At 54.6% G+C, this 13,666-nt stretch overlaps 1 protein-coding gene across 1 annotated transcript; it reads right to left on the bottom strand.

The window, feature by feature from the left end:
• Window positions 1-12,019: 12,019 nt before the first annotated feature.
• On the bottom strand, window positions 12,020-12,799 carry LOC119308537 (protein transport protein Sec61 subunit beta-like). Its single transcript, XM_037584665.1, has one exon. It carries the CDS (start codon window positions 12,708-12,710, stop codon window positions 12,372-12,374), a length of 339 nt encoding a protein of 112 aa, XP_037440562.1. The 5' UTR covers window positions 12,711-12,799; the 3' UTR covers window positions 12,020-12,371.
• Window positions 12,800-13,666: the final 867 nt, after the last annotated feature.

The raw sequence follows: 13,666 nt of genomic DNA, 5'->3' as shown, positions 1-13,666 counted from the left end.
TGACAGGGTAGACTGGAGGTTTTTGGAAGGGGCACTACAAAAGTTTGGCTTCAGTAAAAAGTGGATTGCGTGGGTGATAGTGTGTGTTAAGTCTGTGAGGTACTCGGTCAAGATCAATGGTGAAACTCTGGAGAGGTTTCAGCCGACGAGGGGTTTGAGGTAGGGCGACCCACTGAGCCCCTACCTGTTTCTGTTCATAGGTGAGGGGCTAAGTCGTATCTTGCAGAAGAAGACAGTAGAGGGAAGCATCACGCCGATTAAAGTAGCACGGGGGAGTCCACGTATCTCAAGTTTGATGTTTGCAGATGACAGTTGTCGGATTTCAGGTTCCGGCAGACCCTTGAGGTTCGAACACTGGGGTGCGCACGGAGATTGAACCCTCTACCGGCTCGCTCCTCACCGAATCGCTAGGATCTAAACTACCAAACAGAGTAGCACAAGAGACACAAGATTTACACTGGTTCAGGCCACCATAGTGGTGTAATACCCTACTCCAGTGTGTGGTGTGGTGGATTGCCTCTTGGGCGGATGAGGAACAGTACAATGGAAGAACAGCCTCGCGAGGGTCTGTTCTTGGCTGGCGTGATGAACTGCTAGGGGGAGTTCAGTCGCCTCTCTCTCTCTGTGTGTGTGCCTTTCTATCCTTGTTCTTTCTATCCCCCTACCATGCGGGTGGCTAGACCTATTTATAGGCAAAGGCCCTGGGCCTCTTCCCAAATATTGGGCGGGAAGGGTGCCAACAATTGGCCATTTTGAAGGGGAACAACGGGTACACTTATCCTGACTAAAGTTGGTCCTCGCCTGTCAAAGGCTCTGGTGGTGACGCTGGCTTGGGCTCCACAACGACTTCCTTCCTGCTGTTGGGCTGGTCTTGGTCTTGTTGCACCAAAATGGATGCCTTTGCTTGATGCTCTCGCCTGCGCTTGCCACCTTTGCACCAAAGAGGAAAGAAGGACACTGCGCGGGCTGGCGCCCGACTGGCGCCCTTGGTTGTCACGGCTTGCATCATGGGCACCTCGCGAGGTATCCCGCCTTGAACTCTCCGCCTCCTTGTGAGACAGCCTGACGAGGCCGTGCCTGAGGAAGCTCCTTGTCGTCCTCCCCGCGAGGCTTGGCCCCTCGCGAGGGTCTTGAGCCTGTGTTGATGAAGATGGGCTGTGCTGGGCCTCCTTTGAGCCACGCCATAGGCCACAGGAAGGCAAGTCTGGGGACCCCCGTTCCTAGAACGCCGACAGTAGCCCCCGGGCCCACGGCGCTCTCGAACTTGGCCGGGCAGAGAGGCGAAAGGGCAAGTGCGAAGCGTCGCGGGCCCTATCAGCCTGCGGCCTTGGGCGCCGCGTGGCGGTTGATTGGACGTGGGCGGCACCGCTTCCCCACGACGCCTTGGTAACCACTCGGATTCGACAAGTCCCTTCATGCAAAACGGGCCATGATTACGTGTGATCGTGGAGGTCGATGGTTGGCCTTCGCCTGCTGTAAGTATGGAACGGCGCGCGCCCTTCCAGTCTATCCCTCTGCTTCTCCTCCTTCTTGGGCCTTGCTCCGTCTTGCTGCAATGGCTCCGATCCGCCGGTTCTCCGCGGAAGAGAAGGGAAAGGCCCCCAAGAGGATCCTGACCCGCTTCCCCCGAAGAAGCGGCTTGCCCTCTGGTGTCAGGGCGAGGGCACTCGCCAGGAAGCGTCAAGACCCTGGTGTGAGCGGCCACCACCAGGGTTCCCTCTTCCCTTGTACGCACACATTGGCGGCTCTGAAGGAGTCGACGCCGAACGCCACGAGCAGCACCGCCGACGATGCCGGCGGGTCACGAAAGTGTGCGTCTTCCCCCCTGGAGTCCACGCCGAGGGCTCCTGCCGAGAGTTCGTGCTTCATGCCGCCATGCCTCCTAAGTCCTGGATTCGTCTCCCCTCTTTCTTCACCTCCGTCGTCCGGCAGGGGGAACCCCTGGGGCTTTGGCTGCAGCACGCCGGCTGCGGCACCCTCGCGACCGGGGCAGAGGTCGCGGTCGTTGCCCCGGGCGAGGTCTTCATGACTCGAGGCTGGGGCGAGGTCGCCCGGGTCTGCAGGATGAGGGGCGCCCTCACGATCCATCTGGAGTACGATGGTGCTTCGGTGATGTCCTTCAAGGTCTTCGATGCGGAGGGTCGCCAGCTGGAGTGCTGCCCCGGGAGAGGCGGTCGAGACCCTGCTGCGGCAAGACAGAGGCCGGCTGACCGCTCCCTTGGCCGCTCCTCAGGCGACGGAGGCGCCGGAGAATCCAGTGGCTCCGCCGAGCTCTTCACGACTCCGGAGACGAGCGATGATAGCTACGAACCCCCGAGCCTGCGCCGTTCCCGGAGCAGGGCTGGCTCGTCAGGCCGTCACTGCCTTTGATCTGGATGGGGTTGGCGTCGGTGTTGGGCGGCCCACTGTTGATGATGGTGTCTGCCGCGATGCCCCCTGCAGTTAGGACTCCTTAGGATTCGCACCTTTTGCTCCTGCGAGGAGTCAAGAATATACCCGACAGGGGCTTGTAAGATGTTTGTAGCTCCGTCTGTCAATATGATCCTTATTGTGAAGCAGTGCGAGATGCTTATTCCGTTTTAGCTTAGTTTCCTCCTTTCAGACCTCGCGAGGGCTTGATGCTCTGCGCCGACAGGTCCCAGTCCCAAGGCAGCTTCAGCCGTCGTTGGTATGCCAGGTCGCGATGTCGTGGTTAAGGCCAGGAGGTGAGTGGCCCAAGGTCCGGTAAGAGCCCCTGAGTCGCGATGCTCAGGAGGTCCCCCTTAGCGCTCAAGCAGCCATCATTCGGTGAGAAAGGAGGGAGAGGTTGCTAACACGGGATTGCACTTGGTGCGGGGGCGGTGCTGTGATAACCAATGCTTCTAGAGAGTGACTTATCTCGAGGGTCAGAAAAACGCTTCCTGGTGCGGCACCAGACCCGTGCCTTGGCCGATGTGAGGTTGCTTGGCGACGCTCCTTGGAGGGACCCTGCAGGCTCATCACAGAAGGAACGAGGGTTTGTCGCGACAATCGACAGTCAGCCGTTAGTTGCTGTGGAGGGGCGTGCAAGGCCTTGTGAGGAGTATTGGGGTACCCATGAGCTAGCGCGGGACTCACGGGGCCCTACCTCACGGTGGGTTGCGCCTGGCTCTGGGCCTTATCTTTGAGTGTGTTCCTGCAAATTTGGCCAGATGCCGGTGCTCTACGTCCTCGGGTCCCGGCTCTCGGGCTGGTCTCAGCCGTCGCTGGCATGCCAGGTCGCGATGCCATGGACAAGACCAGAGGGTGAGGGCCGGAGAACCTGTAGGAGCCCTGAGTCGCGATGCTCAGGCACCCCCCCCCTTTAACGCGCAAGCTGGGTTAGATGTCGAAACTCTACGTCCTCGGGTCCCGGCTCTCGGGCTGGTCTCAGCCGTCGCTGGCATGCCAGGTCACGATGCCATGGACAAGACCAGAGGGTGAGGGCCGGAGAGCCGATAGGAGCCCTGAGTCGCGATGCTCAGGCACCCCCCCTTTAACGCCCAAGATTCCGACACCCAGGAGAAAAAGGCACGAAATAACAAGCATGGTGGATCGAAAGCATAGCCCTAAGATAAACGCAAGAAGGGTACATGCCGCTGGGTCAGGCCCGAGCAGCTTGGGGATGATGCAGCCCGAGGGGCTCCCCCAATAAGGTAAGCCAGGAACATGAAATAAAAGGGATACATGCCGCAGGGACGGACCCACGCGGCCTGGGAATAATGCGGCCCTGAGAGTGCTCCCAGCCAGAAATGAAACTTAAAAGATGTCACTTGATGACGTTGGGGACGAAGGGGTGTCGGTGTAGCAGACTCGATGGGCTTCGGGAGCCGATCCTCACGAGCCCCCAGGCCTAGGGGCCTCCGGAGGCGCTGGCGGCTCCTCGCAGGCCATCTCCATCTCCGCCAGGGCTGCGGCACGCCTGACCTCTTGAACCTCCAAGACGGCCCTCATGAGACGCTGGTGCGCAGCAGCCGCGTTCGGCAAGCCGTAAGGCATGCGCACATAGCTGTGGGGCGGACCCTCGCAACGTCCCACTCGCGAGGGCCAGAGGCGCTCTTGAGATGCGGCTCGGTTGAGCCCCGGTATGTCGATGCAGACGTGCAGCCCACCATCCTCGCCTGGATGGGGGGCCACAGCGGGTAGGCGGCGGCTGCCTCTCATGACCCTTGACTCCTGTAACTCCTGAATGGCCTTGCTGACGAACTCCTGAGGGTTTGGCCCTCCTTGCCTTGCTCCTTCTTGAGGGAAACGTGCTTCGAAGCACGCCTCCACGTGGTGCCCAAGCGCCTCCCTCATGACCTTGGCGACGTCGGCGGCCCTCCAGGGGAGAGCCCCCGAGCCCTGCCTGAGGAGGGCGCCGGGTGCGCTTCCCTATGCGATGGAAGGAGGCTCCCCCTGGGCAGGTGCGGGCCCTGAGGGGCCGGGCCGATCGATGTCTTCTTCTTCTTGGGTGTGGCCTCGAGAAGCCTCCTGCCTCCGCGGTCTGGGTTTCCAGTGATGCGGCCTGAAAGGCTCGCTCCAGGGAGCACACTACGTCTCTCTCTTCGCAGGGCACCGTGATGACCCCGCCGCTTCCTGGCATCTTGAGGATGTTGTAGCCGTGGTGGGTCACGGCCATGAACTTGGCAAGCGCCAAGTATCCGAGGATGGCGTTGTACGGCAGGCGAATGTGGGCGACATCGAAGTCGATGAGCTCGGTGCGGTAGTTGTCACGTGCCCCGAAGGTGACAGGAAGGCGGACCTTCCCGATCGGGACCGTGGAGCCGTCGGTGACTCCGGAGAAAGGCTTGGTTGGCTGAAGCTGACTGTAGGGCACTTGAAGGTTGTTGAACATTTCCACGGACAGGACGTTGAGCCCTGCCCCGCCGTCGATGAGGGTCTTGGTGACTAGCACGTTGCTGATTATTGGGGAACAAAGCATCGGGAGGACTCCGGCTGTGGCCGCGCACTTGAGCTGATCCGCTGAGCTGAACGTGATGGCGCATGCTGACCACCTGAGAGCGCGCGTGGCCTCGATCTTGGGGAGGACTGCATTCACTTCGCGGGCGAACTGCTTGAAGATGCGCTGAGAGGCTGGGGCTTGAGCTCCGCCCAGGATGCAGGCGATTGCGCGTGGTTCCTGGAAGCCCCCAGCCCCTTCGTCCTGATGACAATCTTCATTTTTCCTTGGCTGCGGTGGCAGCGGAGGAAGGCCTGCGTTCCCTTGCGGGCGATCCTCGCGAGGCCAATCCCTCGAGCCTCCCTCGCGAGGCGGGTCCTGCCAGCGATCCTCGCGAGGTTGGTCGCGCCACCCTTGGCGCGGGCCGCGGTCTTCCCAACGTCCTTCACTCCTTCCTCCTCCTCGGCCGTAGCCCCGGTCGCTGCGGTCGGGACGTCTGCCGACCCTTCCTTCACGCACGGCCCGGAGCTCTTGGCATTCATTGGTGTTGTGGGTGTGGAGGTCGTGGTACACGCAGTACCGACTGCCCTTGGAGGATTCGGGCTGATCTCTGCCCCGCTTGGTGTCTGGCTCGGCCACGAGTACGGCAGCCCCCTTGCGCTTCACGTCCTTGGCCTTGGGCTTCTTCTCTTCGGGGTCCGCGGCAGGCAGCTCGAGGAGGGAGAGGTGCCCCTCCTCAGCCCTGGCGCACTTGGTCGCCAAGTTGAACAGCTCCAAGGAGGTGCACGGGTCTTCATGCATCGCCAGCTCCTCCTTCATCTTGACATCGCGCACACCGTCGGAGAAGGCAGAGATGATGGCCTCCTCCGTCACCTTGGGGATCTTGAGGCGCGCGTTGTTGAAACACTGGATGTACTTCTGCAGGGTTTCCCCTGGTTGCTGCTTGATACGGCGCATGTCGCTCACGGCGGGTGGCCGGTCGCGAGTACCCTGGAAGTTGGCGATGAAGCGAGTGCGCATCTCGTCCCAGGAGGAGATCATGCCTGGGGCCAGATTCAGGAGCCAGGTGCAGGCTCCGTCCTTGAGAGCCATGGGAAACCAGTTCGCCATGACCTTTTCGTCTCCGTTGGCAGCCTCGATGCCCAACTCGTAGAGTTGGAGGAACTCCACAGGGTCAGCCATGCCGTCGTAGCGAGGAGGCAGGTATGGCTTGAACTTGCCGGGCCACGCGACGCTGCGCAGCTTGGAGGTGAAGGCGCGGCAGCCCGCCGTGGCCACATGGGGCCTTGGGCGATGGAGAGCTTGGTCTTGCGGGTCCCCATGCGCCGTGGCTGGGGGCAGAGCAGGGTCTTGACGTGCTGGAGCAGGGAGCGCTCGGGCAGCTTCTCGAGGGTGAGGGACTTCTTGGCAGCTCTGCTCTTGCCGCGCTGGCGCCTGACGGAGCGGGTTCCGCCCAGGGGCCGCGCGCCTTGGGGCCAGGGCACCTTCTTGAGGAGGAGCCGGCTGAGGCGCCCCAGGAGCTTCGTTGCCCGCGCAGGGCGGGGTGCGGTGCAGCGAGAAGGACAGCGCGGGGGCGCCTCCGGCGGCGCGAACGAGCTCGGCGACTCGGTCGAGCCATTCTTCATAGACGTCGTCGATGGGGCGGTAACGCAGGAGCTCGTTTGCCGCGATGAGCGCAGCTCGGGCCTCCATGGCCGCGCGGGGCGCGCGTGACGAAGAACCAGCGGGGGTGAGCGAGGGCGTGGCAGTGCGGCCGTCCCGCCTCATGGATGGATGCTGGGACGATGCTTTCTGTTCGTTCCCCGCCAGGCCGGTGGCGGCGTTGACGGCAGGTGACGGGGAACGACGAGGGCGCCCGCCGACAGGAGCCGTCTGGGCGACATGGGAAGCGAGGGCGGCTCGGCGCTCGGCGCGAGCCCGTCGAGCATCAGACATGGATGCGATGGTCGGAGAAGAACGAGACGACGGAAGGCAAATTCCGGCGCACCCCTACCTGGCGCGCCAAATGCCGGATTTCGGATTCCGGCAGACCCTTGAGGTTCGAACACTGGGGTGCGCACGGAGATTCAACCCTCTACCGGCTCGCTCCTCACCGAATCGCTAGGATCTAAACTACCAAACAGAACAGCACAAGAGACACAAGATTTATACTGGTTCAGGCCACCATTGTGGTGTAATACCCTACTCCAGTGTGTGGTGTGGTGGATTGCCTCTTGGGCGGATGAGGAACAGTACAATGGAAGAACAGCCTCGCGAGGGTCTGTTCTTGGCTGGCGCGATGAACTGCTAGGGGGAGTTCAGTCGCCTCTCTCTCTCTGTGTGTGCCTATCTATCCTTGTTCTTTCTATCCCCCTACCATGCGGGTGGCTAGCCCTATTTATAGGCAAAGGCCCTGGGCCTCTTCCCAAATATTGAGCGGGAAGGGTGCCAACAATTGGCCATTTTGAAGGGGAACAGCAGGTACACTTATCCTGACTAAAGTTGGTCCTCGCCTGTCAAAGGCTCTGGTGGTGACACTGGCTTGGGCTCCACAACGACTTCCTTCCTGTCGTTGGGCTGGTCTTGGTCTTGTTGCACCGAAATGCATGCCTTTGCTTGATGCTCTCGCCTGCGCTTGCCCCCTTTGCACCAAAGAGGAAAGGAGGACACTGCGCGGCCTGGCGCCCGACTGGAGCCCTTGGTCGTCACGGCTTGCGTAATGGGCACCTCGCGAGGTACCCCGCCTTGAACTCTCCGCCTCCTCGTGAGCCAGCTTGACGAGGCCGTGCCTGAGGAAGCTCCTTGTCGTCCTCCCCGCGAGGCTTGGCCCCTCGCGAGGGTCTTGAGCCTGTGTTGATGAAGATGGGCTATGCTGGGTTACCTTTGAGCCACGCCTTAGGCCGCAGGCAGGCAAGTCTGGGGACCCCCGTTCCCAGAACGCCGACAACAGTCTATTGTTCTTTAAAGCATCGACAGAACAAGCAGAGGAGATAAAGCGGGCCCTCCACATCTTTCAGAGAGGTACAGGCCAACTGTTGAGCACAAATAAATGCTCGGTGCTCTTCTCGGAGGCTTGTCCGCAGGTGACACAAAATGAAATCAAACATATTTTAGATGTGGAGACATCTACTTTTGAGAGCAAGTACGTTGGGCTGCCAACTCCAAAGGGCAGAATGAAAGATGGCAATTTCCAGCCTATTATGGATAGGTTCAGGAAAAGATGCAATAACTCCTCGGGAAGACACATGTCCTATGTTGCAAAGGAGGTATACGTAAAGTCGATCGTCCAAGCACTACCAATTTTTACCATGGGGGTGTTCAAGTTGTCTATGGGCTTCAGTGAGAAGTATGAAAGACTAATTAGAGAATTTTGGTGGGGAGAGGAGGAGGGTAGGAGGAAAGTCCACTGGATGGCACGGGATAAGATGGTGAAACCAAAACGAGGGGGGAATTGGATTTCGAGACATGCATCTATTCAACCAAGCCTTGCTAGCTAGGCAGGGCTGGAGACTTACTCAGAGACCGGACAGCCTGTGTGCAAAGGTACTCAAATCCAAATACTACCCTAAAGGGGGATTGTTGGACACTGTCTTTGCGACGGAGGCTTCGCAGTCGTGGAGAGGAATTGAATTTGGTCTCGAACTCCTTAAGAAGGGACTCATTTCACGAGTTGGCAACGGGAAGAACATCCAGGTTCAGAGGGATCAGTGGATACCAAGGAGGGAAGGACTCAAAGTTGCTAGCTTCACTTATAGGACAAGGATCAGATGGGTAAACCAACTAATCGAACCCACAACCAGATCCTGGAAGCATGACATAATCAGGCAGATTTTCAACCCTGTTGACGCCTCAGAAATAGTTAAAATTAAGATACCTCAACGTGAGGTGGAAGACTGTGTGGCTTGGCACTACGAAAACAGCGGGATCTTTTCAGTGCGTAGTGCATACAAACTAGCACTGGCTACAAAGGAATCCGGCCCTCAATCTTCCAGCTCTTCTGCAAGTGTGGATGATAGGAGTATCTGGGATGTAATCTGGAAAGCTAAAGTTCCTCAGAAGGTAAAAATATTTGCTTGGAGGGTAGCCACTAACATGCTGGCAACCACGGAAAACAAGTGGAAACGCACCTTGGCTACGATGAACACATGTGATATCTGTGGATCAGCAGTGGAAAATGAACATCATGCAGTCATTTTGTGTACAAAAAGCAGAGCTCTTCGGCATGAGATGCGAGCACACTGGAAGCTGCCGAAGGAGAGGGCTTTCTAGTACACTGGCAAAGATTGGATTCAGAACTTGCTTTGTGCCTGCAATGAGGACTTGCGCTGTAAAATCCTGCTACTGCTGTGGAGATCATGGTTCCTTCGGGATAATATTGTGCATGGGAATGGCACCGAAGCCATCTCGAGATCAGTGGGATTCCTAATCAAGTATGAGCAGGAAATTAAAGCTGCATACGACAAGTCCAACACAGTCGACAACATCTGCTGTCAAAGCCTTTTTGAGGGACAGAACCAATATGTGCCGGGCCCAACTGGTCATAAATGGATCCCGCCGCCGGCCGGAGTGGCGAAACTGAACACTGACGCGGGCTTTGATACGACCTTAGGAATGAGTACCGGAGGTGCCATTGCCAGAAATGACAAGGGGCTGGTTTTTCTGTCGATGGGACGCAAGCTGGGACTGTGTGAGTCAGTAGAAGAAGCAGAAAGCCTGGCGCTACTGCATGGTGTGCAGGAATTGGCCAGATACTATAATGGAGCGGTCCAGGTTGAGATAGACAACAAAACGCTGAACACACTGCTGGCCCCGGGATCCACAAACACATCCCGCCTGTTCCCAATCATTGTCGACATCAGTGCGCTTTTGAAAACTTCAATTCATACACTGTCAAGTGGATCAAAAGGGAACAAAACAGGATGGCGGATTGCCTAGCCGCTAGAGCCAGAGATAAGGAGGATTTCCTCCTGCTGGGAGCTGTCCCGGATGAACTGAAAGAGAGTCTGGCAAAAGACTGCAGTGAGTCAGTTTAACCCCTTGGGTTACCCTAAAAAAAACCGGTCTCGGTTTTCGGAGGGAGGAAAAAAATCAGCAGGGAAGGGAGATCGATGGGAGGGTGGTAACAAACGACTTAAGTACTGAGATATTAGGAGTAGAGATTATGCTTGGTTAAGTCTTTTTCGGCCACGTCCGCAAAAATGGGTATGCCTCCCGTTGGGCGCACCTGCCGAACCAAATCAAAAAGCGGGTGCGCACGTCTGCCTAGCCGATCCAAACAGAAGAAAAGCGGACAAAGCGCGCGTCCGTTTGGGTCAACGTGTCGGAGTTGCTCAGTGGAGATCAGGATCATTTACTATTTTTCTTAAAAAAGGTGCAAAGCTTTGCTTAACTTATCATTAGCAATACTACCTCTCTACCAAAATATAAAATGTTTTTATATAGACTAAACTAGGCTAAAAGACGAGACGTCTTATATTGGTGGGAGTACAAGAAAAATAGGGTGCAAAGCTTTGCTTAACTTGTCATCCTGCAGGAATGACAACCTGCAGGACGGACCATAGGATATCACACCATGCAGAAGAAAACACATGGATTTGGCAGGGATCCCTGAACAACAGAAATCAGCTAATCCATTTGGCCTGTGCAGAAAGTGCATCCAATTCGGCGAGCATATGCTTTTCTCGATACCACTGCTAATGAGTATGCAAATCTAACCTCTCCCCTTTGCAAAAACACATGATTTTCTCGATAGCATATGAGCACGCAATTCTCTTCACCATAGAATTTCATGCCTTCGTTTGACTACTTTTTCCAGTGAAAACAAAATGCACATCTTACCACTTACATCGAACAAACTATATGTTCTCTGAAAAGTAGTATATTCGCAGGTTTTGCAATAGGCTCAAACAAATAGAACTGCACTATGAACATGCAACCTCGCCAAAAATACCAACACGACATGTGCCAAATGTTGCGTCAATGGTCGCATAAGCATGATATTCCAGATTTAATAGGTAGTAACTAGATTAGTGACAATAAATCTAGTTGATAATTGAACATTCATTATTCTGACAAAGACTAAATACTTCTATACCACAGGACAAACAACAAAGCATCGTGAACATGGCTTCTATTGTATTACCTATGTTCGGAATTATAAGATGTTTTGGATATTTCAATATGGACTACATACGGACTTTAATGAGTAACTATATACGTACCTCCGATTCAGAAAAAAGTTAAAACATCTTATAATTTGGAACTGAGGGAGTACTAAATATAGAGAGGATATTTATTGCAGGCAAGATTAGCAACTATTATTACATGTATGCTATTGCTGTCAATGCTTAACTAAACATACACGTGAGGCAATATCCTTCAAAACTTAAATACAACTTGAGAAAAATCCTAAGAGGCCTTGTTATCAGCCTGTAGTTTGTGCACATAGTCATATCAGAAGAAACACCAGGCCTTCTTGGTTCTAAGTTCTAACTATAAGTAAACTTATAAGACCTAAAATCCTTTAAAGACACATATCATTTTGACAAGACATTTTCAAAGAGATTCAACTGCTCAGAAATTTAGAATAACTAAATAGCCATCGTCAAGGAGTAGCCAAAAAAATAACTCTAGTAAGGAAGCACCATCTTGCCAGTGCACGGCGTAGATGTAGAATTCTGGCACTATTGCAAAGCTCTGGCTATAATTAAAAATAGAAAGAAGCACTCAGGGTGTATTTGGATTTAAGGCAAAAGAAGTTATAACCTAGCTTGGCAAGGGGAGGCATTTGGTAAAATGATAAATTTCTTAAGCCTGGCAAGATTGCTCTCAACGACCAAGAAATCATTGCCTGGTTAGGAGAGCCAAATCAGCGGCAAACAAACTTGGTGCCCCTGCTAAGGACACGAACTGCTCATGAGATGCTGCACAATGTGAGCGTTGAACGTATTCACCAAACAAATAACATAGCTCCTTCATGCATAGCTCAACTAGGCTAGCTCTACTTTCTCCCAGATGGACAAGGCGAGCTATACTTCGAAACGGATACTCGGTTCTCCAAAATGCAGTAACTATAACAATTAAGTAAAAGATGGAGCTAGCATGATGCAAAACTGCACTATGAATGCTCATAGACACATCTAAGTCGGCAGAACAAGTTGCAAAACTGTACCCTCAATCCCCACAAGGCACATATCACATACTAGTATGGTGATTGCAAATTCACAGGTGATTAGCCACAATTCATCGCAACAAGGTAGACAGAAACAGAAGGGCACCATAATTTAAACTAGTAAAGTTGCTTGGCAGATCTAAGTGGGGAAGTAAGGATGAAGCAAGGCTAGCCTCTTGGATCTGTTACACACAAAAGCCATCTTTGGCAGATCTAACCCAGAAAGGATCAGCAACAACAAAAACTATCATCCTTGTTACCCACCAAAACCATCTGATCTGATCTGAGCTGAGGAAGAGGAAGAAGCAGGAAGGTCACCACCGGGCGGGCCAGCGGAGCCGATCAGGCGGAGGCGGAGGAGGCGGCGGTGCGGGAGCGGTAGAGCTTGCCGAAGACGTGCAGCGCGGTAACGAAGCCGATGAAGCAGACGGACATGACGAGCACCATGGTGGGGGAGAGGCGCAGCCCGGGCGCCTCATCGGTGTAGAAGCGGAGCATGTTGTTCCCACCACCGGAGAAGCCGCCGCCGCCGCCCGCGCCGGAGGAGGAGGAGGTGCGGCCTGGACGGCGGCGCATGCCCGCCGTCGCGGCGGCCGTGCCGCGGGGACCGACGGTGGCCGGGCGGGAGGCGCCGGCGGCGCCGGCCACGGAGGACTGCGACTGCGAGGAGGTGCGAGCCATGGGAATGCTTCGGTTGCTCCGCCGCCTCGGGATTGTTGGCGCGCGTGTGGGGAAAAGTCTGTGTGGACTCTACTCTCTGCTGGATCTCGAGCTTAACAAGAGCTGGATGGGAAGGGGAGGAGAAGCAGCGGGGTGTGGGCCCACCTGTCGGTGAACGGCAACCTACATCATTTTAATTACTCTTCTTCGACTTGAGATAGTTATTTTCTGTCTGAAAAAGCAGGGTAATCCCGCCTCCCGCCTAGGGCTGCAAGAAAAGCTCGAGGCTCGTGAGCCGCTCGAGATCGACTCGTCTTTTGACTCGACTCAAGATCGACTCGAAAAGAAACAAGCTGAGTTTGAACACTTTATGTAGCTCGACCGAGAAACAAGCCGATCTTGAGCCAATGTTGGCTCGCTCGATTTTAGCTCGATAGCTCGACAGAATATTATTATGTTAAATGAACATGCCATATATTAAATGAAAATAAGATAATTTATTACCATATATGTTGTTCATAATTTTTCTCCATTTTATTTACCAACGAACATGAAAACTTAATTAAGTGCAGAGAAGATTTAGGCCTAATTATGGCACGTGGTCGACTATGTGTTAAATATCCTATATTTTTGCAAAAGGTTCCCAGCATATTCACCTTATTTTTTTGTTTTTCATCCATAGATTTATAATTTTTACCATCTCATTTAGCTCGAAACTAGCTCGAGATCGACTCGAGATCGTTACAAGCTGAGCATGAGTCATGTTCTATAGCTCGATCATGAGCTTCACTTAGTTTGAGCTTGCTCGAATTTTCATATGAGTTGAGCTGAGCCAACTCCAACTCGCTCGAGCTCGACTCGTTTGCAGCCCTCATTCTTTATTCCCCCAAAACGTTCAATCATGATAGTATAAAAAAGAAAACCAAAGTAACAAAAGTTACAATCAGGCTTATAGACCACCTAGTGGAAGGTGTACC

The sequence above is a fragment of the Triticum dicoccoides genome, chromosome 5B, assembly GCF_002162155.2.
Source record: "Triticum dicoccoides isolate Atlit2015 ecotype Zavitan chromosome 5B, WEW_v2.0, whole genome shotgun sequence".
Classification (NCBI taxonomy): domain Eukaryota; kingdom Viridiplantae; phylum Streptophyta; class Magnoliopsida; order Poales; family Poaceae; genus Triticum; species Triticum dicoccoides.
The sequence above is the reverse complement of the archived record's forward strand: the minus strand, read 5'-3'. Positions and strand labels throughout refer to the sequence as shown.

Coding starts and splice junctions, on each gene's coding strand:
- LOC119308537 (XM_037584665.1), bottom strand. CDS start 12,710: ATGGCTCGCACCTCCTCGCAGTCGCAGTCCTCCGTGGCCGGCGCCGCC.